Genomic DNA, 24,315 nt, shown 5'->3' with positions numbered 1-24,315 from the left:
CTCCATCCCCTCCGCAGGTGCCGTGGAGGGGCTGAGCCTCGGGGTCGCTGTGAGCAGGTAGCAGCCCAGGTGCTGGTGATGGGGTCTCGCTCCAAGTGTTACACTTTTACCACATGATTTTGTGACTCTTTATCAAGCATGCTGAAATGACTCCATGCATCAGTTGTAGTATTTTCTCGCCCCTGCTGCTCGAGGAGAGGTCGGCAAGGGCAGGGGCCGGCCGCCCACAGCTACTCTGGGTGTTCCGGAGGGTGGGACGGTCCTGGCCCGATGCCCTTGGGAATTGGTCGGTGGTGGGTTTGTGCTGAGCCTGGAGGAGCCTGAGGGTGTGTGTTTCAAGGAAGAAGGCGGGGATGGCTCTGGGGGATCGCCTTGGCAAGTAAAATTATAGTTCCCACCCGGAGGGCGGGGGGCAGGAGCTGGAATCCCATCCGCTGCCAAGCAGGGCTCCTGCAGATTCATGGCAGACTATCTGCTGGAGCAGGAATCCAATTTTATGTCCAAACAAATGCAGCATGCAAATGGGACTGCTTCCCCCAACAGCAGAGACAGGTATTCAGGTCAGGTGGGGGGGAAACACCACTGCCTCCCCCTTTCCTTCTTTAAAATAGGGGGTGGGGCCCCGACAGCAGCAGATGAGAGCTTTATTTGTTTAAACCTTGCAGACTCTGTAAGCATGCACAATCCTCTTGACTTGTAGTGCCTGATTGTAAAAAGAACAGTTGAATGAGCTCATTGTTTTCTGGTTTTTTTCTTTAACGTATTTTACAAACACTCTGGTGACAGTCCTGACACGCTGATTTCCATGTACCCGCACTTCAGCTGGGATTACAGCATTAATAACAGAGTTCCATGCATCGTGCCATTTTTAAGCATGATCGTTATGATAAAGGGCATATACTTAATTACAGGCCTGCTTAATTACAGCTCTGCTGAAGCTCGTTTGTTTAGGAGAATGCTAATTGCGCTGCGGAGCCTGCGGCTCGTCCTCACTTTCATCCACTGGATGTTGCTCTGTGCCGTGGATCAGCGTTTTGTTAAAACTGCCACCAAAAATTTTAAAAAAAGGAGATTTTCGAAAACGCTGGCCTGGTGCTGAAAGGAGACCTGCCCGTGTGTGGCTTTTGGTCCCAGCAGAAACCAGGTGTGGGCAGGCTCCCTCCACGCTGGCCCCACCTCTGCGCCCCCCAACCTGCTCTCACTCTCACTGCAGCCTCCTGAGCCAGCCGTGGCATCGTCCCCATGTCACAGACAGGGCTGCGAAGGCTCCAAGGTGAGGTAGGTGAAGTGGCTGGGGTGGCTGGGGTGTGGCCACATGGCCGAGAAGCTGGGAGGAACACTCAGGGGCCAGCTCCCGGCCTGCGCTCTTCCACCACAGCCCCCCACGGTGCCAGCCAGACCCCAGGGCGGATCCTCCCACAGCCCGCTGCTCCTCCATGCCACTGTCCTGGCATGTAACTGTGATGGCAGCATGGAGGGTCAGGTCATTTGACGCAAGACCATGGCCTGGTCTGGGCAGGACTCGGGGTTTCCTTTCCTTTTCTCTCTATTATAGAATTGGACTAGGTGAGAGTTTCTGTCCCCTCCTAGACTGGGGGGGGGGGGAGACTTTGTATTTCACCCTGGGGGTCACAGGAGCTGGAGAAAGGGCCAGTGTGTCCCAGAAATGCCACCTTTGGCTCAGGAAAGGCAGGTACCATCCTTGCCTCTGGGTTGTGACTAGGGACTGGTCAAGAAGTCTCAGCGAGAAGCTCCACCCTCACTCCTGCTGATTGGCAGAGCCACCATGTGCAGTGTGGGCATGTCACCAGGTCCTCAAAGAGTGACTCCCTGAGTAGGGTAGTGAGAGACCGGCTGCTCAGAGGCAATCACAGCAGAGTAGTGAGGGAGCACTGGCTGCGGCCAGGGGAGAGAGGGAGGAGCGAGGGCACCCCGGAGCCGGGGAGGATCTAGGAGCACTTCAGGGACGCGTGAAAAGTGCCTGCCGTTGGTTTTAAGGATCACGTGTGGCAAGTGCTGGGCACTTTAAATGTGGAAAGGCTGCCCAGAGCAGGAGAGTAGAGCCGGTGCTGTGCAGTTAGAAGGAGCCAGCATCCCACGGGCCCCTCCCTGGCTCTCCAACAAGCGGCCCTGTTGGACCCTGGTCAGCAGCTCCTGCTCTGCCTCCTCATGCCTCTTCCCCAGGACAGCACGGTCTCCCCCAAACAGGGAGATCTGTCTGGCCGCCCTTCCTGTGGGTCCTGAACATGGTGGGGTCTTATCTGGACGGTGCCCCCTATCTTGGGGTGTTTTGGACATGGCAAAAAATGTGGACAGGCTCACACCGTCCTGGGACATCAGGCCTATGGCTGCTTCTCCTCTGCCTCATGGGGCCAGGCTTCAAGTCCCCTCCCTTTCCTGGCCTCCTTGGAGGCTCTGGGGATGACCCTGTGCAAAGCAGTCCCCGCACAGGAGACCACACCACGCTTGGAGCACACCATGATGAGCGGCTCCCTGACCTGGCACCAGGAGCGTGGCACTGTGCCCTTTCTGGTGACCCTCCCCTTTGCTGTCCATCAGGTCACATGATTGAAAGTCTGCCTTCCTTTCTCCCTGTTATCTGTGTTGCTTTCATCCTGTTTAATACAGTTGGATTTGGGGAGCTAAACTACAGGACTTTACATAACCCTGAGTAAGCTCCACCGGGTAGCGTGGCCCAGGACCTCAGTTTCTGAGCTCACTCCTGGGTTTTGTGCTGTTTCCCAGCCTAGGCTCACCCTCCAGGCTGCCCCAGATGCGTATCAGATGGGCATCCTGTACGCGTCTTTGTCCAGGTCGCTGGTGACGCCCTGGGTGCCCTTCAGAGAGGTGGCACAGGGTAACAGTCCTGCTAATCTGCCCTCAGATGCCCAGGCCGGTGGGCAGTCTCCTAACCTTAATAGTCTCCACTCGTCCCTCTCTGCCTGTCTAGTGGGTAACACAGGAAGTTTCATCAAGGTTCTGCTGACGCTCGCTGCTCACGGCCTGCGGGGATCTTTGGTCCGCTGATTGGTGAAATCTGTGAAGCCTGGCGGGGCACCTCCTTTCCGGCAGAGGCTCCCCTGACCCCACTGCTCTTTAGAGCCTCCTGAGCAGTCGAGATCCTGCCAATTGGGCCTCCTCTCCTGCGTTGGTTAAGTCTGTGCTCTAGAAGACCTGAGGGCGGGGGGCCGACTTGGGCGTCCTTCTGCGTGAGCTCTCAGGCAGGTGGTCCTTTGCCCTCGGCTCAGCTCCATCACTTCACCAGGCAGTTCCAGTCCCCTCTGTCACCAGCCCAGGCGGACGTGCGCCAGCTGCCAGCACCCGGGGGCGCCCAGAGCTGCCCCGCTCCCCAGGCACCGTGGCTACGCTCCTCTCTTCCTTCTCCGGGGCCTTCTTGGTGTGTGTGTGACAGTGATGTCACCTCTGACCTTCTTACCTTTCGCCGCCTCAAGGAGCTTCTCTGTGAAGAATCCCCTCTGCCTGTGTCAGCGCGGAAGGTGAGCCCGAGGCCGGCACCTGGGTCTGCTCACGACGGGGGCTGGCCATGGCCCAGCAGCCGCCCAATCCCGGCTGTGCGCGCCATCCATGCCCTTGGGTCTCCAGCAGCTCAGAGAGAACCGAGTGTGCCTGACACCCAGTGTAGACGTGCTGTTCACACAACGCACCCCAAACACACGTGCTGTGGCACGGATTTATGTGTACCACAGTTTATTTTCACACTATGTATTTGATACGTATTATACCTGTGTACGTGAAAATGCTTGGTTATTGGTATCCAAGTTTTTTACAAGTTAGGCTTTGGGGGGTCACTGCTTCCTACCTGTGTGACCTTGGCAAGCCCCATCCTCTCCGGGGTCTCTGCTTCCCCATCTGCAAACTGACCAGAGATGGCATGAGTCCTGCGTGCCCAGCCAGGGTCAACAGCATCAAAGGGTCAGAAGTCAGAGCACCCAGGTGTCATAGGGGCGAGTGGTGGCCGGTGAGCGGTGCAGGAGCCAGCACGGCCTTTTCCCCAATGTGGGTGGGTCTCAGTTCTGACCCTCTCTGGACTTTCAAGGATCCTTTATTCACAGAATGGCTTCCAGGTATAAATAAACAAACATACATAGGTGCTGGACGGCCACCAGGGTGCTTGAACAGGTAATGAATATCATTTGCCCCTCGCTGCTCCACCGCCTTCCTGGGGGATTATCCCCGGCACCCATTCAGGACTCAGCCCCAGAGGGGTCTATCACAGTCAGTCACAGGGCAGCGGTAGTGGGAGATGGCCACTGCCTGCCGGTGTCCCGTCCCCACCGGTGCTCAGGACCGCGCCTCCCAGGGAGGGGAGGTGCCCAGGCAGCGGTGGGAGCCGGCCTCGCTCTGCCTGCTCCTCTTCACACGTGGGCAGAGCTCCTTCTCCCCTGTCCTGGGATCAGTTACGAGCCTGGCTCACAGCGAGCCACTCGGCCGTCCTGCTGACGGAGGGGGCCGGCCCCGGGCTCTCCTCTTTCTCTTGTCCTCCTCCGCGCTCCTTCTTTCTGCGTCTGCTGCTCTTCCTTCCTGGAACCGAAAGATTGTCCAGCCCTTGGCTACCAGAGGAGACCCTGGGGGAGCGGAGGATGTCATTTCCCAGGGCACCCACCCACCAAGGCGTCTGTCCCTCCCTCCATTTCTTCTAAAGTCGTGGCCCCTGGCAAGGCCGCCACCCTGGCCGCCGCCTGGCTGCGTGGCCTGTCTGCTCAGGCTCCTCCCAGCAGCCCCTGGGCTTAACACCCTCTCCAGGAAGCCCCTGTCACTGTGCCCCTCGTGTGGTGAGGTGGCCAGTGGCAGTGTGGCCGCTGAGTGCTCTGTCCACTGTCACGACGCAGGGCCAGCAGAGACGCTGTGCTTTCTCCCCGTGCCTTTGACAGTGAGAGCTGGGGACGGGGCGGGTGGAGTGTGGGGAGGACTCAGGAAAGGACCTGCACCTCTGGGCCTGGTCCCCTCACGGCTGGATACCCGTCCACGCCCCTGCCCTCGGGTCCTGTTAAAATCAGACTAACGGCCTGCCTCATCCCTGAAACCCCAGGACTGTGACCAAGGGTCATTGACTGTGGCCAAGGGTCATTGACAGTGCCCAGCCTGTGTGCACACGCATGCGCCCTGCCTGCCAAGCCCTCTGCTGGGGGCTGTCCTCCTCTACACGTGACCTCGGCTGCTCACTCAGCCCCAGCTGGCACTTGTGCCCAGAGCCCCTCTTCCCTCCAGCAAGGCTTTACCTGTGAGCCCAGCAGCCTGGGGAGACACTGGCTCCGCTCACAGACGTCTAGCCAACACACACCTCCCAGAGTGCAGCACTGTCCCCTCCCTGCTGAGTGTCCCCTCCCTGCTGTCAGCCCCTTGGTGGCTCCCACCACTGACAGCCTGGAAAGACCCCGGGTGGAGGGCGGAGAGGCTGTCTAGACGTCAGCCCGGGGGCTGGAGGTGCCTGCGTGCCTGTCCCCGCCAGTCGTGGCCCTGGGGGCAGGGCTCCTGCTCCGGCTCACTCGCACCCTCTCTGTGGGTGACGTCACTGAACATTGTTGGTGGCCTCATGCCATTTTCTCTCCTTTCTTTTTTGCAGCAATGGATGGTGTGCCTTTCATGATTTCAGAGAAGTTCTCCTGTGTTCCAGAAAGTGTAAGTGCTGTGCCCAGTTGCCCCTTCTTCTGCCACCCTCTGAAGCCCCTCTGCCTTGGCGTCTCCCTCGGGCAGTTCTGGGCATGCCCACACCCCTGCCCCAGATTCCTTCTGCCTACACGTGGAACCCAAAGAGCTTCCTTAGAGCTGGGGTGGCACTGCTCCCCCCTGGGCCCCTTTGGTGCTTGAGAGGTGGAAGGAAGGCGAGGGGAGACCTGGGAGTGGGGGGGCACGAGACGGCGGAGGCTGGCACACAGGGAGCCTTTTCGTTTCAAAGGTGGTGCAAAATTGAGGCACACTTCGCGGGTTGAGAAGGTCATTTCCTGTGTTCAGCTTAGAAATTTTTGTTCTTTTTTGTTTAATGATGATGGTTTCCTGTAGCAAAGAGCCCTCCCCACTCCCCCCTTGCAGTTCCTGCATTCTGTGCTAACTGTACTCTGCTCTGGCTCTGAGGCCCCCGAGGATGCAGAGCACCTCTGGCCAGGGTCTCCCCACTCCCCAGCCCTCTTGGGGGACAGAATGAGTGAGCTGGCTGAGACTGGAGGCCACAATTCAGACCGTGAGAGGCGCCTGCCATGCACAAGAGCCCGAGCTGGGCTGCCCGCTTGCTTGGCCCTCCTGGGGACCCTCTCAGCAGATGCCCCAGCCCCAGGATGGCAGCAGGCATGGCCCACACCAGTTTGGTAAACTTGTTTCTGGCTTTATGCTTTCTCTAGAAGATTGCCTTGAGTAGCTCCAAATCGAAGTCCCAGTTTGGGCACCCGCTAAAGAGCCCCTCGCTGTTTTTCTTGGAGCCAGCTTAAAACCACCCGGCCTGCAATTTGACCTGCTCTGTACTTTCCATTTTCATGAAATATAATAGGCCTCCTCTGAACCCTTCTGGTAAGCAGCTTAATCTTGAAAAATGCTCCTGACGTGACACGCGGAGCTCGAGTAACTTCCGCGGCTCCACTGGGCCCCGTTGCCATGGAGATGCTGGCGCCTCTCCCACGGCTCCTTGGAGAGGCCCGCTGCCCGCTCACCCGCTCCAGTCGGGAAGTTTAGTGGGTAGTTAGGGCCTAACGACGCGACAGCTGGACCCTGGCGGTGCAGGCAGGCGGCTCCGTCCTCATGCGCGCAGGCTGGCAGCGCAGACAGAGCCAGGCATTCTTGGGACTACTGGCATAGCAGCCCCAGGGGCTCTTGGTGTCTAACTTGGTGGCCCTGTCCCAAGCCCCTGCCCCTGTGATTGTGCTGCTGCTGGCTCAGCGAGCACTGAAGGCCACAAGCACTCCTGCCATTTAACCCCACAGTGGCCTGGCCAGGAGGCTGGGCCCAAGCCACTTTCTACCAGGTGAGGAAATGAAGAGTGGCCTGAGCTGTTTGGCAGTCAGCTTTATGGTCGCTGTGATCACATACCGACAAGCTCAGCCTAGGAGAAAGAACACTTTATTTTGGGCCATGGTTTCAGAGGTTCAGTCCATGGTGGGCCAACTTCGTTGCTCTGGGCCCGAGAGGAGGCAGAGCATGGTGTCGGAAAGGTGTGGGGAGGGGGCTGCTCACCTCCTGGTGGCCGGGAAGCAGAGAGAGAGAGGCGGGAACACAGGGCAGCTGCTGCCTTCCAGGGCACGCCCCAGTGGCCCAGCTCCCCAGCCGCGCCCCACCTTCCTTCAAGCTAGGAAGGACTCTCCCACCCGAGCATTGCTGCCCAACACTCTTCACCGAGCATTGCTGCCCAACACAGGTGTCCTGGGGACACCTCACGCCCAAACCCTAACATCTGCACTGGATTTCCAGGAGGCTGGTTCTGAATCTGGGTCTTCGGACTCCAGAGCTAGCTTCCTGCTACCACCACCCAGGAAGTCCCCGCAGCCCATGTGGGCGCCACCTCTGCCCCCTGCAGGCTGCCGCAGGTCAGAACCACAAAGGTCCCAGGTTCTGTGGGTGACTCTCAGGGCCCACCTGCTCCTCCCAGGCCACCAGCAGCTGGCCTGGACTCCAGGAGGCTGGGCCCTGTGTCCCTCTCAGAAATACAGAGCTGACATGGTTAGAAGGGACATGGACCAGGGGCTTCAGAGGGCTCCTCCGTATCCAGCCCAGTCTCCCGTGGGCGTCTGTGACACTTATTGCCTGTGTGTTTGATTTTTCATGCTGAAAAGCCAGCAATTTTTTTAAAGTCCTCATTTTCACGAAATTATAGAAACTCCCATTAAAATGCAGTGTCATCATCTTTCACCACCACTGAGTTCACAAATGATAGTTGGTGGCAGTTGTTTCCAGAGACCTGGAACCGCTCAGCTCCTGCCCCAGATACCACGGACTCCTGGAAATCTTTAGGACCCACTGCCACCCTGGGCAGTGGGTCAGGGTGACCTCTGGTGACAGCCGTAGGCACCGCCAGCCCCACAGCTCTAACTCTGCCCATGTTTTCCTCTGAATGTGGGAGAAGAGAGGCAGAGTCGTCAGCCACCGTCACTGTTCCGGAGGCGATGAGCGCCTGGGTGGCCCAGCAGTGGAGCCTGCAGCTCAGGGCCATGCCTGCTCTCTGCTGCCACCCTGTACCCCACTACTCATCCCTGTGCCCCACTGACAACTGTGGAGTCCTGTGAGGAAGAGGTGGAGGCATGCAGGTTCCCACAGCGTAGCTCAAGATTTCCCAGTTGACACCCATAGGTGCAAATGTGAAGCCGTGTTTTGCAGCCGGTTAAAAGGGTGTTGATCTGTGTTTTCAGATGCAGCCCTTTGATCTCTTGGGAATCACCATCAAATCTCTAGCAGAAATTGAGAAAGAGGTAAGTAGGCTACCCAGAGAAGGGCAGGCCGGCTTGGTCCACCACAGGGTATCCCTTCCACAAGGGATCTGTGGGCTGCCCCAGGAACAGCCGGTGCAGGATGCCCTTCTGAGAAAAAATAATTATATATATATATATATATATCATTTAAATCTATTAGAAAAAAGTAAAAGTAACTCACTTTTTTCCCCTTCATTAATGGGATTAAACCCAGGAATGCTCTGACACCGAGCTACATTCCCTGCCCTTTTTATTTTGAAAAAGGGTGTAAGTTGCCCAAGCTGGCCTCGGACTTGCAATCCTCCTGCCTCAGCCTCCCAAGTAGCTGGGATTACAGGTGTGGTCACCGTGCCTGACCTACTCACTTTAATGTACTTAATTCTTCCAGCCAAATATGACCAACATCCCATCTTCATGTTTAAATTAAAGGTGTTAAGTAACAAAGGGAGCTGTCAGCACAGCTTCACTGTTTAAAATGTCTCAGCTCAGTGAAGGTAGAGGCCGGAGTCCGGCACGGGGATGACCTTTCTTTCTCCCTGTTATACTATGTGCCACCAGGAGAGTCCTAGGGAAGTGATCAGACCTCTCTATGATTCAAAGGAGGGATCAGGGTACCTTGTGCTCGATGAATTTAGACCCCATTTGGCAGCCTGATTTGGGAGAGTTTCGGTGTTTTTCTAATTTAAAAAAAAAAAAAAAAAAAAGGAAGCCGTTCAGGATTAGAGTCCAGGTGCGGCTCTGAGGAGACGGGGTTGAGATAGTGGCATCAGACTGGAGGCCAGACCTGCCGGTTCCTTCCTGTTTTCATAAGACGGCATCAGAGTGTGCGTCGCCCCTTCTGTCTAGTAGCTTGTGAAGCAGCCACGTGGTGCAGCCAGCTCTCCTTGGAGAGGAACATTTGTCTCAAAGATGGAAATGGTAGGACTATTTCAATATTCTCCGCTCCTTGGGGTTTTCTCCAGTGTATGCAGCTAGCAAAAGTAGGTTGCATTATTGAAAGATGGCTGAAATCAAGGAAAATTGAATCAATGTAGTACAACAAATTTCTAAACCTGTCATAGCAGAAACAAAACAAAAAACTCCCCCTTTGTCTTTGATTTTCAGTAAATCATAAAAACTAACCTGATTGTCACCTATAGTTTTTTTTGTTTGTTTTTCTGATAACTTAGGAAAAAAACAGCTGGCGACTGCATTAAACAGGCAGGTGCACATGGAATTTCCTGTCTGCCCTTCTCAAAAGCAGACGGCCATGGTGGTTCCAGGGGCCACCTGCGTATGAACGCCGTCTTGCGGGGGCCCAGTGGATGTGCACGGAAGGCCTTTGGGGTGGGCCTGCTCCAGCTGTAGGTGGAGGGGCCTGACCTGGGCTCTTTAAGATAGGCCACGGTCTGGTCCAGCGGACAGACATGTGAACCAGCCCCCTGCCCTCTGTTCAAAGGGGAGAACAACAGAGCTTACCCCGGGGCCTTGTGAGAAGGCCTCTGAGTGAGCCCCCGCAGGAAAGCCGTGCTGGGGGGTGCTGGGGGGAGGGAGCGGCGTGCCCTGGCCCCCGGCTGTCCTGCCCCCACGTACCTGCCACATCACAGCTCTGGGCTCCGGCTTGTGCCATCATCCCCGCCTCTCACCCCGGCCGACTGGCAGACTCGAGGCTCCAAGTGACAAGACTGAGACCCACTCTTCTCCATGAGGCTAGGTCTGTGGGTCCATGTCCCTCTAAGGAGATCCTCTGGCTGGTGGGGACAACTGGTGTCAGAGGCCAGGCAGCCTGGGTTCCAGCCCTGGCTGGGCAGCTGAGTGGCAGGGATGGGGTGGGCAGGAGAGGCCAGTGGAGGGCCCAGGGCGTGTGGTAGGACAGCAAGCTCGTCTCCCCTCAGTGCTGTCAGGTCACCAGGTCACTGCATGGGTGTGGCAGCCCCTGAGGCGAAGCCCGGGTGGGGAGGCAGCCCCGGAGCAGGCCCCGCTCCACCTCACCTTTCCACCTGAGCTTCCCCCGTTCCCTTTGCTGTAAAGTCGGGGTGGTGACAAGGACACTTAGCTCACAGTACTCACACACTTTACTGAGACGGCCTGTGTGGCTTGGAGCAGTGCTGCCTGTTGCTGTGACCCGTGTGGCCACCGTCACCCCCACAGTTCTCCCTGGTCACGGAGGGGCCGCGCAGCATCCAGCCAGCCCCTCAGGGCACACGCCCAGCTGCTGGCCGCCAAGAGTCACCCCAGTTGACAAATCCTGGCCGTATTCCTCATCTTCACTGATGGGTAAAGAAGAGCACATCTGGGCTTGGGAGGCCAGGAGCGCTGGACGGTGGGGACCAGGCGAGACGGAGCGCGGCGAGCGCTGCAGCCGGGGCTCAGCAGACTCCAGTGTCCACTGCTGGATAGTCCTTGGTACCCTCGGGGGAGGCTCTTTGCTCAGCCGTCCCCCGCCCACAGAGAACCCACAGTGGCCTGTCAGGCCGATGGGAGCTGGAGACCGAGGAGGAGCCTCTGCTCTCCGGCCCTGCTGTGCGGGCCTAGGGCAGGCAGGTGTCCCCGAGATGGTTTTCTTTTCTTGTCCCTTTTTTTCCATTCCCAGCAAGTCCGGCTGCCTCGGTTGGGGGCCCCAAAACCTCAGCTTAGAAATCTCCTTTGCTCCTGAAGCCCGTGTATTTTACACTATTAAACCAAGGCCAATAAATGAGGAAGAAAATGCAGAAAAATACGTGGGAGACTGCCCCTGGGCCCAGGCACAGATGCCCGACCTCTGTGGCTTCCTGTCCACCCGGACGCCTCCCACGTCTGCCCAGCGTCCTCGGCAGGCAGGAGAGGCCTTAGGCTGCCCTGTGGGCAGAATGTCCTCCCACCTTGCAGGACACACTAGACTCAAGGAGTCAAGCCACCTGCCCAGTGGGACTGCTTGGTGGTCCCAGCACTCGGGGTGGGGAGGGGGCTGAGTGTGACCCTGGCTGAACACGCCACATCCTCTCAAGGGGATCAGGACTTCAGTGGAAGTAGCCTGTCCACCCGAAGGCAGCTTGTCATTCTGTCCCTTTAGCCCCAAGCCAGGTTGCTTTCCTGCTACCCTGTGCAGGTGGGGGACATTTCTGAATTTCATCCCAAGCCCCATCCCACCCCATGACCTCAGAAGCCCCTGACCCTGTCGGCCCTGAACGCTGTGGGTGGACCTGAGCAGGAGAGCCTCAGATAAACTCCAGCCAGGCCCCACCCTTCTAACCCACCCCAGCCAGGACCACTGAGCTGCCTGGCACTGAGAGGCATGTGGCAGGGGACAAGATCTTGCCGTTTTGTGGTGGGCAGTTCACCCTCAGCCCCAAGAAGGCTGCTGAGCTCAGGGGAGAGCGTGGCACTCAACTTGGGCAGCCAGGGACGCCTGAGAGCAAAGGACAGGCACGGGCCAGCAGCCCAGGGCCACAGGTCAGCACCAAGCCCAGGGTCTACAGAGACCTCCATGGACTGGAGGCAGTGTGGACAGGACACAGGTCCCATCTGCATGCCCAGGGTAGGTGTCATCTGGTGCTTAGGTCTGACCCTGGGGCACATCTCCTGGGCAACATGGTACATGCCACACCTTGAGCTAGGCTTCCTGGACAAGCCAAGGAGGATCATGTTGAAATCTGACATCGGTGCACACGCCAGTGAGCAGGTTTGTCCACATGATCCTTGGAAAGATGGGACCTCTCGTGGTTGAGATGCACTCTGAGGTAGCTGGTTAAAGAGGAATGAAGCCATGATGAATAGAGAGATTCGAGCTCCACTGCCGTCACCCCCGGCTCCCAGTGATGGCCTCGAGGCTTCCTGTCTGCCCCCCTTCCAGCAGCCACCAGCCATGTGCCACCCACATGTACCCACTGCTCAGAACAGAGGCTCTGTGTCCACCCTGGACATGGTGAACAAGCCCCAGGAGGGGGAAGTGAACCTTTGTTCCTCCCCGCGGCCACAGGAGCCACCAGAGCGTCCCCCCAGCTGCTTGACAGCTATGGGCTGTCCCCGGGCCCCAAGGGTCCAGGCAGCAGTCATGTTGCTCTGCGGAGGGCAGCAGGGACCTATGGGGCTGTGGTCCACCACTGCCCCGGAAGCTGCTCTGGCTGGGAGAGGGAAGAGTGTAATTTTGCAGCCGACCCCATGATGAAGCGTCTTCCCTCGGAGTGAGAAGATGGGCGTATAAATATTCTCCGTCCCTGCCGCTCTTTATTTCCCTCGTAAGCAGCTGCCCCATTTCTCCATCTGATGGATTCCCCGCAGCCATCCCCGGCCTCCCTGGCTCTGCGGTCCAGGCGGCAGCCTCTGAAGTACCCCCGAGCTGGGCCACTTAGCCTCTCCTTACCGCCCTGCCCGCCCTGCATCCCAGCCTGGCCTCCCTCAGGGACCTCATCATCCCTTGTCTCCAGGATGGGTCGGGCGGCAGTGGCCTCGCGGGTGCATTTCATGCATAACTACCTGCAGCCTTTTAAAATAGGAGTGAGCAGTCCCCGGGATGCACGGCGTGGGGTGGGGAGTCAGAGCCGCCAGCCCCATGCAGAGCCCTTGCCCCCAGCTGCCCGCTCACCCGAAGCCGAAGCCGTGGCGCACACCCTTCCTGCCCTCCAGAGTGCGCGTGGAGACGTGGCCGAGGGAAGCGCTCATTAGCCCACCTCGCTTCCTGGTGAGCAGACAACCTCCATTTTCATTGGACTTGAAAGCTCAAAGACGAGGGAGCGTCTAATTAGTAAAGGGACGTTCTCGTATTAATCACTCCCTTAAAATTGACAAGGGAGGCAGTTCATTTAACCACTTAATTGCTACAGGTTTTTATGGGCTGCTGTTTGCAGACATATTTAATGAAGAAGTTATAAATCTAAGGGAGCTTAAAATTTTAATTTTATACCTAAATATTTTCCTTGTTCTCATGTTTGTAGTCAATCCTCAAGAGTGTAGTCACGTGGAATGTTCTTTAAATGAACATATTTGCTAACTGGCGTGATTTCAGTTTTTAAAACATTGGTTCCAGCAATTAGGCATTTTTTTCAGTTCCCAAATGACTAGAGAAATTCGTCTTGATTATAATTGCTCTTAGCCACGCATATCTAATTTGTGTCTTTTTAAGTGTTAATTAGTAAACAGTTTGAGCTGACATCTTTATGTGTTTGTGTGTTGGAAAATGGGGCTTATTGCTTATTTAGCTTGGGGCCGATTCCACTAGCATTTACGTCACGACATTGAGGTGAAATTAATGAAATTACCTTTGGCAGCACAAGGTAAAAAGCATTTTCGAATCCAACTTTTGGATATCCGCTTTGCCTGGGCCTCTTCAAATGCGAGGTTAGGGTGGATTTGGGATCTACATTCTGTAGGGAAAAAAAAGTGAGGCAGAAGATTTTTGTATCAATAATGAAATGGCAGAGTCCCAATTTTATAAAAGCAAAATGTTCAGCTCCCAACACAATTGTTCATTCTTTCTACTTTTGGAAAGCCTTCATTGTGCTTATTACTGTTAACCAATTTTGTGGAGGGCTACGTGCAACTACAAAATCTGTGGTCCCTTTGCACCATCTAGTGGTCAGGTCTTAAATTGCAACAGGAAATAATTTTAAAATTGCCTTCCCTCTGTTCCGATTCAGAATCTTCACCACCCAGCACCCTCTTGATTGCTTTATTTTTTGATCAGGCAGCTGGAATGTTTGGGGTAGAAATACGCTTCTTAATTCACTAAGTAAAAGCTGGTTAAGTCAAAGGGAGCTGACCTGCCCTGCTCCCCTTGTATGTGCTGTTCAGGGATGAGAGCTGCTGCCCAGATTCTCCCAAAGCCCACACTAGGTTGGACCCCCTCAGCCAAAAACAAAGAAACCCAACATTCTCACCACGAAAACGTGATCCATGGGTGAGTGATGGATATGTTAATTAGCTTGATTGAATTTTTCTATGATGTGCACATAAATCAAAACATCATGTTGAACCCCATAAATATATAGAATTAGTATTTGACAATTAAAAATAAATTTTAAAAAACATTTTAAGAGAAGTCTAACAAGTTAATTAAATGGCCTCTCTGATGGCATGAAAGACATTCCAGGCTCCTTCTTTGCCCTGGTAAGGAGCAATGGCCCACCCGTCCTGCTCCCCACTGACCACAGCCCAGCAACCGCTGTTGCCCTGAAGACAGGGCCCAGCCTTCCCCTAGATAGTGGGAAACTTGCAAGCAGTTTATCATCGTAAGCAGCTACCCTACCAATCAGAATTGGGGTTTTTTTTTGTTTTTTTTTGTTTGTTTGTTTGTTTTTTGATATTTAGTATTTTCCTGAGTACAGCCATCACATGTTTATAAAAATGCAAACATTGCAGATGTGTTAGTGCACACAGCTCACACACATTCAGCTCACCCTGTGCACAGGGGCCTGTGACCCACTGCCCCACTGTCCAGTACACCTTGCCGACCTGAAGACGCTGAGTTGCACCTCTGTGGTCATCCATGATGTGCTTGGGCAGCCCTACTGGCTGGCCCCTGGCGTGCTCCCAGTCAGTCCACTCACTGCATGCCTGTGCTCCCCAGGTCCTCACCTTCCAGACCCCACCAGAGGTACACAAGGGCCTTTCCACATGCTGCTGGGCCTCGGTAATCTGTGACTGCTGCCAAGCTGAACGTCGCATGTGTCCGTTGGCTGGCTTGTCTCCCACACCGCCTCGTGACCACAGCCCAGTTGTTTTGTACTGGATTGTTTAGCTTTTCACACTCATTTTTAAGAGCTCTTTATGTTTTTAAGATAGCCACCTTTTCTCCAAACACCCGTGTGCACACACGTGTGCTTTAACCCGTGTCTTTTTCCTTGTTAATGGTGTGTGCTGCTCATGAAACCTTTTGTGGCAATTTTAAGTGTTTTGCTTTTGTCTTGGATTATAAAAACATTCACCCCTATTTCCTTCTACTCTTGTATTTTAATGTGCTAAATATTAATTACTCTTGAACCACTTCATTTGTCTGAAGTGCCTTGGGAAGTCAGATGGGCAGCCAGCTCAGTTCATCCTGAGCCCTTAGCCAGTGTTCTTCAGGTTAGAGTTTGATCTTCCTTGACTTTTAAATGCCACCTGTATCATATATTTCCATGCGTGACAGGGCCAGTGGAGTTGTTCCTGGCTTTGCCCTGCCCTCCTTTATTTTTACATTATGGCCACATGTTGGATCTTTCCACTTTATAATAAGCTTTCAAATCTGGTAGTGTTACTCTCCCCCTGCCCCCCGCCCCGCACCTGTGACTTTCCTAAATGAAGGGTGGTCGTTCTTCCAGCTTAACTTTGGACTCTTGGACTCTTGGCGGGGAGGGGGGTCTGAAAACCCACCCTACACTTGCATTGAAACTGCATCCAGTGCATCCATTAATGGGGGATGATTGGCGTTTCACCTGCGTGTCTCCGTGTGTCCGTGTCTCCGAGGACAGGTGTGCCTCTGCCTCCCCGGTCTGCGCGTGTTGCTCAGCAGAGAAGAACGGCTTTCTGCAGGCGCCTCCACAGACTCCCTCTCACGTCCGCCGCCGAGGCTGATGTTTTTGTAGATCTCACCAACAGGATCTTTTCTTTTGCTGTTTTCTGCCACTCATATCTAGAGCAGCAGGTGACGTGTGTGCACAGGGCGCTGGCCATCTCGCTGACCTCTCTTTGTTTCCGATGGGTTTCCATGGCTTTCCTTGGGCTCCCCAGGCAGGCAGCTGTGTCCTCGCCAAACCCGGACCCGCCCTCCTGCTCTACAGCCTTAGGCCCCCTTCCAGGGAGCCTTTGTCTGCCCTCCATGTTCAAGTCCCCAGGCCACCGGCCTTGCCGTCTTGAGTGGAGCTGCTGGTTTCAATAGCAGCCTGTGCTGCTGCATTCTGGTTCACTCTCCATCCACGTCTCTCTATCGTGTTAAAGAACTAGCCCTCATTTCTCTTTTCCCAAACGTCCTGGTCAGGCATGGAGGGAGGCTCTTGATAATGTCTCATCCATCCATCCAGACGGTCGTCTTTTCCGCCCTGGGCACGTCGAGGCAGCAGGATTGTGTCCCAGTTCTGGGTCCCAGGGACCCCCTCCCAGCGCTGCCCCTTGGTTTTCGTGGCAGCAGCCACCACATAGGCGGTCCCCTGGTGGCCCAGGATGCTCACCATACAAGTGAGAGGCCCAGGCTGGCTGAGGAGGGGCAGAGGAAGCAGAGCCGGCACCAGCAGAACCCCTGCCCGGTTCCCGGGAGGGCCCACGTCCCGGAGGCAGGGCTTTCCAGAACCTACAGAGAAGGAGCTCTCCCCCCTTATGGCTTTGGAAACTTTTGCCCGACACATTTCAAGTAACGTAATGCCCCAAAATAAATTAGAGGAAGGTTTCCTGGCCCATATGGCGGAGGCGCACAAGACGGGACTCCCGCAGGCTGGGAAGGACAGCTCCCACCTTCAACTGGAAACCAGCATTTCCCGTGCTTCCTGCTGTAATCCAGAGGGAAAACCCGAGGGATGCCTGTACCTAGGTGCGGCTCAGGCCAATTTTGAACGCTGAAGCGAGGAAGCCGGAGGCTGACCTGCCTGGCTCCCCAGCAGCAGAGGCAGTGGCCGCAGCCCACCCAGGCCCCCTGAGAGAAGCTGGAGCAGTGTCTGCAGGGCCTTTCAGGCGGCAGGAGGGGCTGGGAGGAGCAAGGCGTGTTCCGTCCTTATTAATCCCAGTGGCTCTCAGTCCCCCCAGGGCGCTTCCTCTGGCTTTCCTGAAATGCGTGGCCTTCTCCTCAGTAAGCATCCCCTCCCACTGGTGGGGACCTACGTCCTCCTCCTGATACCTGGCCCTGGGGAGAACAGCAGGGCACCCGGGGGAGCAGCCCATGAGGCCTGGTGCTGCTATCCTGGGGGTGGGCCGGGCTGGCTTGCAGCCAGATCCCAGGGCCTCCCCCAGGCACTGGGCTCGGCAGGTATGGTACCTGAGCTTTGCCCAGGAGCCCAGGTGATTCTGCTTAGCAGCCCGGTCTACACCCCGAAATGCCCACTCCTGTGGCAACTGAAGTGCAGGCTGGGGCCAGAGAGGGAAGGGACACACCGTGGCCCCGCCTTCTGTGGGAGGCCTTATTCACTGCTTAGATCACAGCTCCCCAGAGACACTGGGAGGACGGGAAGAAAGGCGGGAGGCCGGGGCACCAGGGGCACGTGGGGGAGGCGGCATGGCCCTCATGTGTGGGGGCGTGTCTGGAATACTGGGGAGTGGGGAAGAACGTTGCCCCATGCCTTGGTTTAAGGGGAGACCCTGCAGCCAGGTCTGGAGCTCAGAGCTGTGGACTGCAGCTCGTGGCTCCTGTGGTCGTTAAGAAGGCGACAAGAGTAACAGGTGCTACAAGCTCTGGCAGGGTCTGGGCTAGAGGCTGCACCTCACTGTGAGGTCAGCTGATGTCCTTCCTGCTGAAGGGGAACAAGCTGAAGCTGGGGGGGGGGGTGACCTCACCAGGCCACCTGGGGTTGGGACATAGCTCAAGCCGCCTTTAGCCACCATGCCATTGGGGCTGGAGGTCAGCCAGTGCTCCTGAGGCCCTGAGGGGTGGGGCTCAGAGCTTTCCCAGGTGGGAGGTGGGAGAGGGGAGAGGGGAGAGGGGAGAGGGGAGCCAGGAGCCCCAGCCCCAGCCCCAGCCGTGGGGCCCAGGGAAGGGGTCATCACTTGAGCCCCTCCACAGGCTCCAGTCTTTTTGTCCAGCCCCTTCCCGCCTGCTGTGAGCCCCTGAGCAGGAGCCACCTGTCTGGCATAGAGCCAGGCTGAGGGGGACCTGTAAACACGCCACCCCCCAGTCAGGTCCCCACTCTCCAGTCCTCCCAGCTCTCACCTCTCGCTTCCTGCTCCAAGCCCAGGGCCCCCAGTGTGTGGGGGTGGCCACCCCAAGGGTCTGTCTCAGAGTGATACCCACGGCCCTGGGCTCCAGGGCAGAAGGGCCCCTCTCCCTTTAGGGCACCCACATCTCACAGAGCAGTAGGAGCAGATGAGGGACTCCCACCCTCAGGCCCGTGGCCGACCCAGAGCCCCTGGCCCCTGGCCAGCCCAGGAAGCTTTTCCCCAGCAGCTTCCCAGCCCCCCACCCGGCTGCCTCCCCCACCCTGTCTGGACCAGGCTTCATCCCTAGGTGGTGGGGTCCCCCTTGTCCTTTACACCCAGCTCAAGGGGCGCTGTCTGGAGAAGCATCCCTCCCCTTGCTAAGAGTGCTGCGACACAGGCTGGCCACGGAGCCCCGCCACTCCTTGGCTCCAGAGCCTGGGGGTTATGGCCCCGGGCAGGAGATTGAATGAGGGGTGGGTGGCGGCCAGCGGGGGTGAAGGGGCAAAGGAGAGAAGGTGGCTGGTTGGGCGGTTAGTGCTTGTGCAGGTCATTCCTGGTGGCAGCTGCAGCATGTGGCCCAGCCCTGGGTGCTCTGAGCATGACCCTGCATGGCCCGTCTCATAGCACAGTGACTTGCACAAGCCCAGAGCGTGTCCATGGTGGCACGTTTCCCCCGTGAGAGGTGGCACCGAGCACCAACATTCGTGTTCGTATCGAATTCGTGTTCGTATCTCTAGGCACAGACCAGAGGCACCGCTGGCTCACGGTGTTGGCCTGGGTGGTCTCTAAGAATAAACTCTGGAAAGTCAGGAGACCGAATAAAATGCCAAAATCTATCCAGGCTTTGTCACAAGGTGACAGCAGTTCTAGACCCTCCTCTCAGCCCTGCTTCCTGGGGGAGGGGCAGCCTCCCGTTTGCCACAGTCCTCTCTGCTCCCCAAACACTGCCGGACCAGGCAGGGGCCAGCTGCTGTTTTATCACGGACTGTATTTGGGGGGGCGTGATGGGGACAAAATATGCCTGTGAAATAGTTCCATGGCTTCTGAGAGCAGGAGAAGGAAAGACGGCTTGAGAAACCACTGGGAGGCTCCCTAAGCTTCAGCATGGGGGAGGCTGAGCTCTAAGAATTCAGAAGTGGAGGACCGTGGGCCGGGGCCCAGGCGTGGGGCTACCTGGGAGATGGGAGGGATGGAGCAGCCCAGGCAGGCGAGGACGCAGGCACATGGACTCTCACCTGCCTTCCTGTCCATGCTGACGCCAGGCCATCACCTCCCTGGCCTCTGACTGCGCGGCCCACCCTCCACTCTCCTCCACCCTGAACCGGCTGCTTCCCCCAGCCTGACCCTCTGGACCACCCCCTCCAGGCCCTTCTGTGACCCACTTCAGTGCCAGCTGCCTTGCTCATATCACCTCTGAATGGCAATCCTGTGACAGGTGGCTACAGACACTTTCTGGTGCAAGTGTCCCAGCCAGCTTAGCACTGGCCCCCAGTGTCACTAGGCCTGAGCCTCAGGAAGTCAGATCCTTCCCAGGCTTATTTCCTCAACTGCAAAGCGTGGGGGCAGAAGCAGTCCCTCACCCTGTCTTGCCAGGAGCCCTCTGCTCCATGCAGTCATTTCTGGATCGGGGGGGCCGGGCGGGGCAGGCCGGGGGCCATGGAGAGCACCCTTGCCTGTCCTGGGGAGGGGTGGCAGGCCGGGGGCCAGGGGCGCGCTCCTTGCCTGTCCTGTTGCAGTGTATTTAGTTACTGTTGAGGGCCATGCTCCCCCACCTGCCTAGCCATTAAAGTCACCTGGTATTTTACAACATGCCAATGCCCCGCCCCACCGTGGCTCAGCATGGCTGTGGTTGAACCATCCACTCTGGTGCATAGCCAGGACAGATGGCTTTACTGTCCGGTACTCTCTGGGCTCTCACAGCCCCCTCATGAGTGTTTGATGACCCCTTTTTGCCAGCGAGGTTGAGGCTGAGGTGACCTAGCCTCCAAGGTACAGCTGGAAGCTGAAGTCAAAACCTCCTGCTGACGGAGCGCTGGCCTCATGATGGGCAAAGGACTGTGGCAGCTGGGGCTTGCAGGCCCCCACCCCGCCCCCAGGAAAGCCCCAACAAAGCCCCTGACAGTGACAGCTCTTTTCAGGGAGAGGCCAGGCCTGGGTGGCCGGGTGGTCGGGTGGTTGCAATGGCAGCCTGTACCCACCAGAGGGCACCCTGGCTCCGCACGGCTCAGCTGGACTCAGCTCTGCGAACCAAATGCTTTTTAATTGAAAATTTTTTTAATTCAAAAAGGATTTGCTGTTTGTACTTGAGTGCAGGTTTTCCTTATGCAGGAGACTAATGTCTTGAGTAAACAGATCCGGGCCCAGATCCACCTTCAAAGGTACTCACTGTTTGCCCAAGGGAGTGACAGGGCTTCCAGAAGCAGCCTAGTCTCTTGGGCAAACATTGTGGGGACGAGCAATCCTGGGCAGAGGACAGCGTCTGTGGGAAGGTTATCCTCAGCCTAAGGGGGATTATGTCGGGGGACATATGTTGATATTTCATTTGGGGAGTTAGGGAAAACAGGAGGGGGGGCGGCACTTTTCTTCAGCCAAGATAACCTAAAAAGGGAAAAAATCCCGAGGGAGAGGGGTGGGGAACAGGCCGTCTGTGCGCTGCCCCCATGGCTGGGCCCCTCGGGGTCTCTGTGGGCTCAGGCTGCAGTCAGAAAAAGGGAACGTGTACTCGTGGCTTCCCCCGCTCCCAGCAGAGGGCAAGTGAAGTAGGAATCCAGCAGTTTATCCTCGAGCGCGTCCATGCCCCTGCCTGCGACAGGGTCTGACTGCTGGCCACAGAGGCTGGCTGCGTGACTCCCCACCTGAGCCTGGCACTGCAGGGCCTGGTCAGCAGTCACCCCGACACCGTTCCAGGCCACCCCATCTGGGTCACAGGCCCAGCCTGGGTCCTCTGGCTGGTGCAGACCAGCCCTCAGCAAATCCAGGTGACGTGAGTGCCCTGTGGGCTCCACCGTGCCACCCCAGGCCTGGCACTGCAGGCCTCCTGGAGCGGGCCCTGGGCCTGGTCTCCAGACCTCCAGGTGGGACGTCCCTGCCCCTCGGTCCCTGGTCCCCCATCCTCCCGGCAGCCCATCCTGTGTCTCTGGCCATCCTCTCCACAGCCTGACCTCATCGCTCCCAGGTCCGGTGTCTGAGTGGTCCCTGGGTCTGGGTAGTCCCCCTTGCCCTCAGAACTGATCCCAGCACCCATTCACCTGGGAATCCTTGAAAATGCAGTCCCGGGCCCACCCAGACCAGCAGGGTCAGAATCCGCATCCCACAGTCCCCTACCTCATGGTCCCCCAGCCCACGGTCCCCCACCTCACGGTCCCCCAGCCCACGGTCCCCCAGCAGAGGTTTGCAGTCAAGGTGAAGGGGCTGCTGGTCTCTTACCTGGGCTCTGCCCTCTCCCTGGCCCAAAGAGGCTACCCTGCCTCCTGGCCTCCGGCCTCCCCACACCTCTGGCACAGGCTTGTCCCTTTGTCCCCCCACCCTGTGTGCTCTTCTTGAAATGCCCCATGCTGCAGCCTAGAAAGGGAAAAAATCCCGAGAAGAGGGGTGGGGAACAGGCCATCTGTGCGCTGCCCCCATGGCCAGGCCCCTCGGGGTCTCTGTGTGCTCAGGCTGCAGTCAGAAAAAGGGAACGTGTACTTGTGGCTTACTCATGTACCATGGCCAGGCTACCCGCCAGGCAGCCCAGGTCCCTGCTTCTGTGCTGTTCCCTGGTGTCCTGGCGGCCCTGCCCCAGCCAGGGGCAGAGCTGCACTCCTTTTGGGCTGATGGCTGTGCCACCATCCTGGTGGACCCACCACCCCAGGCCCTCTACTCAGTAGGTCTGGGTACCCATCATGCTCTTCCCCAGTCAGACCCCTGCTGTGCTCCAGAGAAATGCCACCTGACTCCTCCTGTGGCCCCATCCTTGTGTGGCTGCCCTTGGATGTGGCCTTCATGCTGGGCTGTGTTGGGAGTGTCTGGGTCCCTCCCTGGGTACCCTGTGAGCCCTGGGAACGAAGACTCTGTGGGGCTTGTGCCTGGTCCCAGCACCCAGTGCAGGGTCAACGCCAGGGTGCAGCCGACCTGAACAGCTCTGTGTGCTGCAGTGTGCGTACCTAAGCAGCCACCAGATGGCAGCATTAGCCTAGCCTTGGCCCAAGCGGCCTGTGAGCCCCACACAGGGTGGGCACCTGAGCACTGGCCAGGAAGCAGGAAAGCAAGAGGCCTGGGCGCTGATGGGATGGGCAGGCAGGGATCCAGTGAGTGCTTGCTCCTTTCCAGGGACAGGAGCCCCGAGCTACTGTGCCTCCTGACACCCTCAGGCATCCCTGGGAGTGGAGGGCCTGCCTGAGGCTCTGAGGCTCCAGAGCCCCAGCCCCAGCACAGCCCTGCAGCAGTGTCCTCTCCAGTGGTCTGTAGCCAGGTGGACCCTGCAGCCCTCAGCTCAGCATCCTCCGTGCAGTCCCCGGGAGCACCTCCCCGCTGCGGGGTCAGCAGGGCTGGAGGCCGGCTCACCAGTGTGCCGGGGCATGCGGACAGCATGCTGCGGCTCCTGCTGCCCTCTCCCTGCAGGCCCACCTGCCGGTCCTGAGGCGCTGCCATCCTGGGTAGCCCTCTGTTCAACGGCAGCTCCGCCGTGACCCTGGGGAGCCCTTCGTCACGGCTTTTCTGTGGCTGAACCTTTTTACATAGGTGACCACTGGCCCAGCCCAGGCCCCGGTTCCTCAAACCCACATGAGCGAGGGCACAGCTGCCCAGCGAGTTCCAGGCTGCCCCACAACCCCACCCAGCCTGAGCCTGCGGCACCCGGGACGCCACCTGTCAGGGTGGGCGCTCCTCTCCCGCCCCCCACTTGGGTGTTGAGATCCCTGGCCTGCGGGTGAACTGTAGGAACCCGCGCCCATCCTGGTACTCGCCTTCTCCGGGGAGGTCAGCAGCACAGCCGGGCAGGGGAGGGGTCCACAGCCGGGCAGCCTCCAGGCAGCAGGCTGGTGCTCAGCCTGGCACAGGGTGGCTCACACGGGTTTACCATTGGTATCAGAACCCGGGGGCAGGGGCAGGTAGGGACTGTGAAAGCTGTCACCTGTCACCACCCAAGCCCATCGCCTGACAGGTGTGTTCACACCTGCACTCGGCTCAGACCCACAGCCCTGGCGCGCACACACCTGCCCACATCACTGCCAGCAGGCACTGGCCTGGCCGGCGTCCTGCCTGGCCTGGGCAGCACGGGGCCCCTGGGTGCACCGGGACTGACTGTGCCCTGCCCGCCCTCTTCCCGCAGTACGAGTACAGCTTCCGCACGGAGCAGAGCGCCGCGGCCAGGCTCCCGCCCAGGCCCCACCCGGTGTCAGCAGACCCCCCCAGTCCTGAGGAGCGGGGCCTCCGCGGGGAGAAGACGCCTCGCCCAGTGCCCAGACTACTGACAGGGCGGAGGGGGCCGCTCCCCGCCCTGCCCGCCCTGCCCCTAGCCCTGCCCCCACCTCCCACCCCACAAGCACCCAAGACCCTGGGCAGCTGAGTGGTGACCTCGGGTCATTGGCTCGCCTGACGAGACCCCAGCCTCCCGGGGACATTGTTCACAACTGCGACTAATCTGTGTGTGCTGTAGTGACCAGCCATTCCTAGCTGTCCATGTGATGACCAGTCGTGCTACCAAACACCTCCCCCAGCTGGAGTCGCCCCCGAGGGCCCGGCAGTCCCTCCGGCCGCCCAGTGACGCACACTGGCTCCTTTTCTCCTGTCACCCACCATAGGAATCCCACAAGCCATCGTTACCCCCCGGAAGGCCACAGGGCTGGCCACTTCATATAGGACCCTCCGGGCTCACTGTCACCTGAGACGCAGGGCTGGGGGGAGCACGTCCCTCCCACCCACAGGCTCAAGTACACCAAGCGCTTCACAGCAGCCCTGAGAAACCGCGGGTGGGGAGGCCAGAGGGCCTCTCCCTCTGTGGACAGCTGTGGACTCTTTGCCCAGTGCATGACTGGACACCAGAGGCCCTGCCACTGGCACAGAGGGGGACTCATTTTCCCGGGAGAGGACAGTGTGACCGGGCACCTGCCTGCGAGCTCTGCTTGCCCTACCCCCCCCCCCAGAGGGCTTG

The 24,315-nt window shown here is 58.0% G+C and overlaps 1 protein-coding gene across 4 annotated transcripts in view; it reads left to right on the top strand.

Annotated features, from left to right (window-relative positions):
- The window catches only part of Mvb12b (multivesicular body subunit 12B), a 167,210-nt gene that overhangs the window by 127,864 nt on the left and 15,031 nt on the right, over positions 1-24,315 (top strand). For 2 of the 4 annotated variants that reach the window (XM_048813035.1, XM_048813038.1), the window contains 3 exons: positions 5,585-5,640; positions 8,352-8,411; positions 23,494-24,309. In XM_048813035.1, the coding sequence (XP_048668992.1) occupies positions 5,585-5,640; positions 8,352-8,411; positions 23,494-23,730 (353 nt within the window). In that variant the 3' untranslated portion in view covers positions 23,731-24,309. Of the gene's footprint in view, positions 1-5,584; positions 5,641-8,351; positions 8,412-9,257; positions 9,544-23,493; positions 24,310-24,315 lie in introns of those variants that run through there. The other 2 variants (XM_048813037.1, XM_048813036.1) reach the window with 2 other exon arrangements.

Source organism: Marmota marmota, unplaced genomic scaffold (assembly GCF_001458135.2).
Source record: "Marmota marmota marmota unplaced genomic scaffold, marMar, whole genome shotgun sequence".
Lineage (NCBI taxonomy): Eukaryota > Metazoa > Chordata > Mammalia > Rodentia > Sciuridae > Marmota > Marmota marmota.
This window is presented reverse-complemented; position numbering and strand designations above follow the sequence as displayed.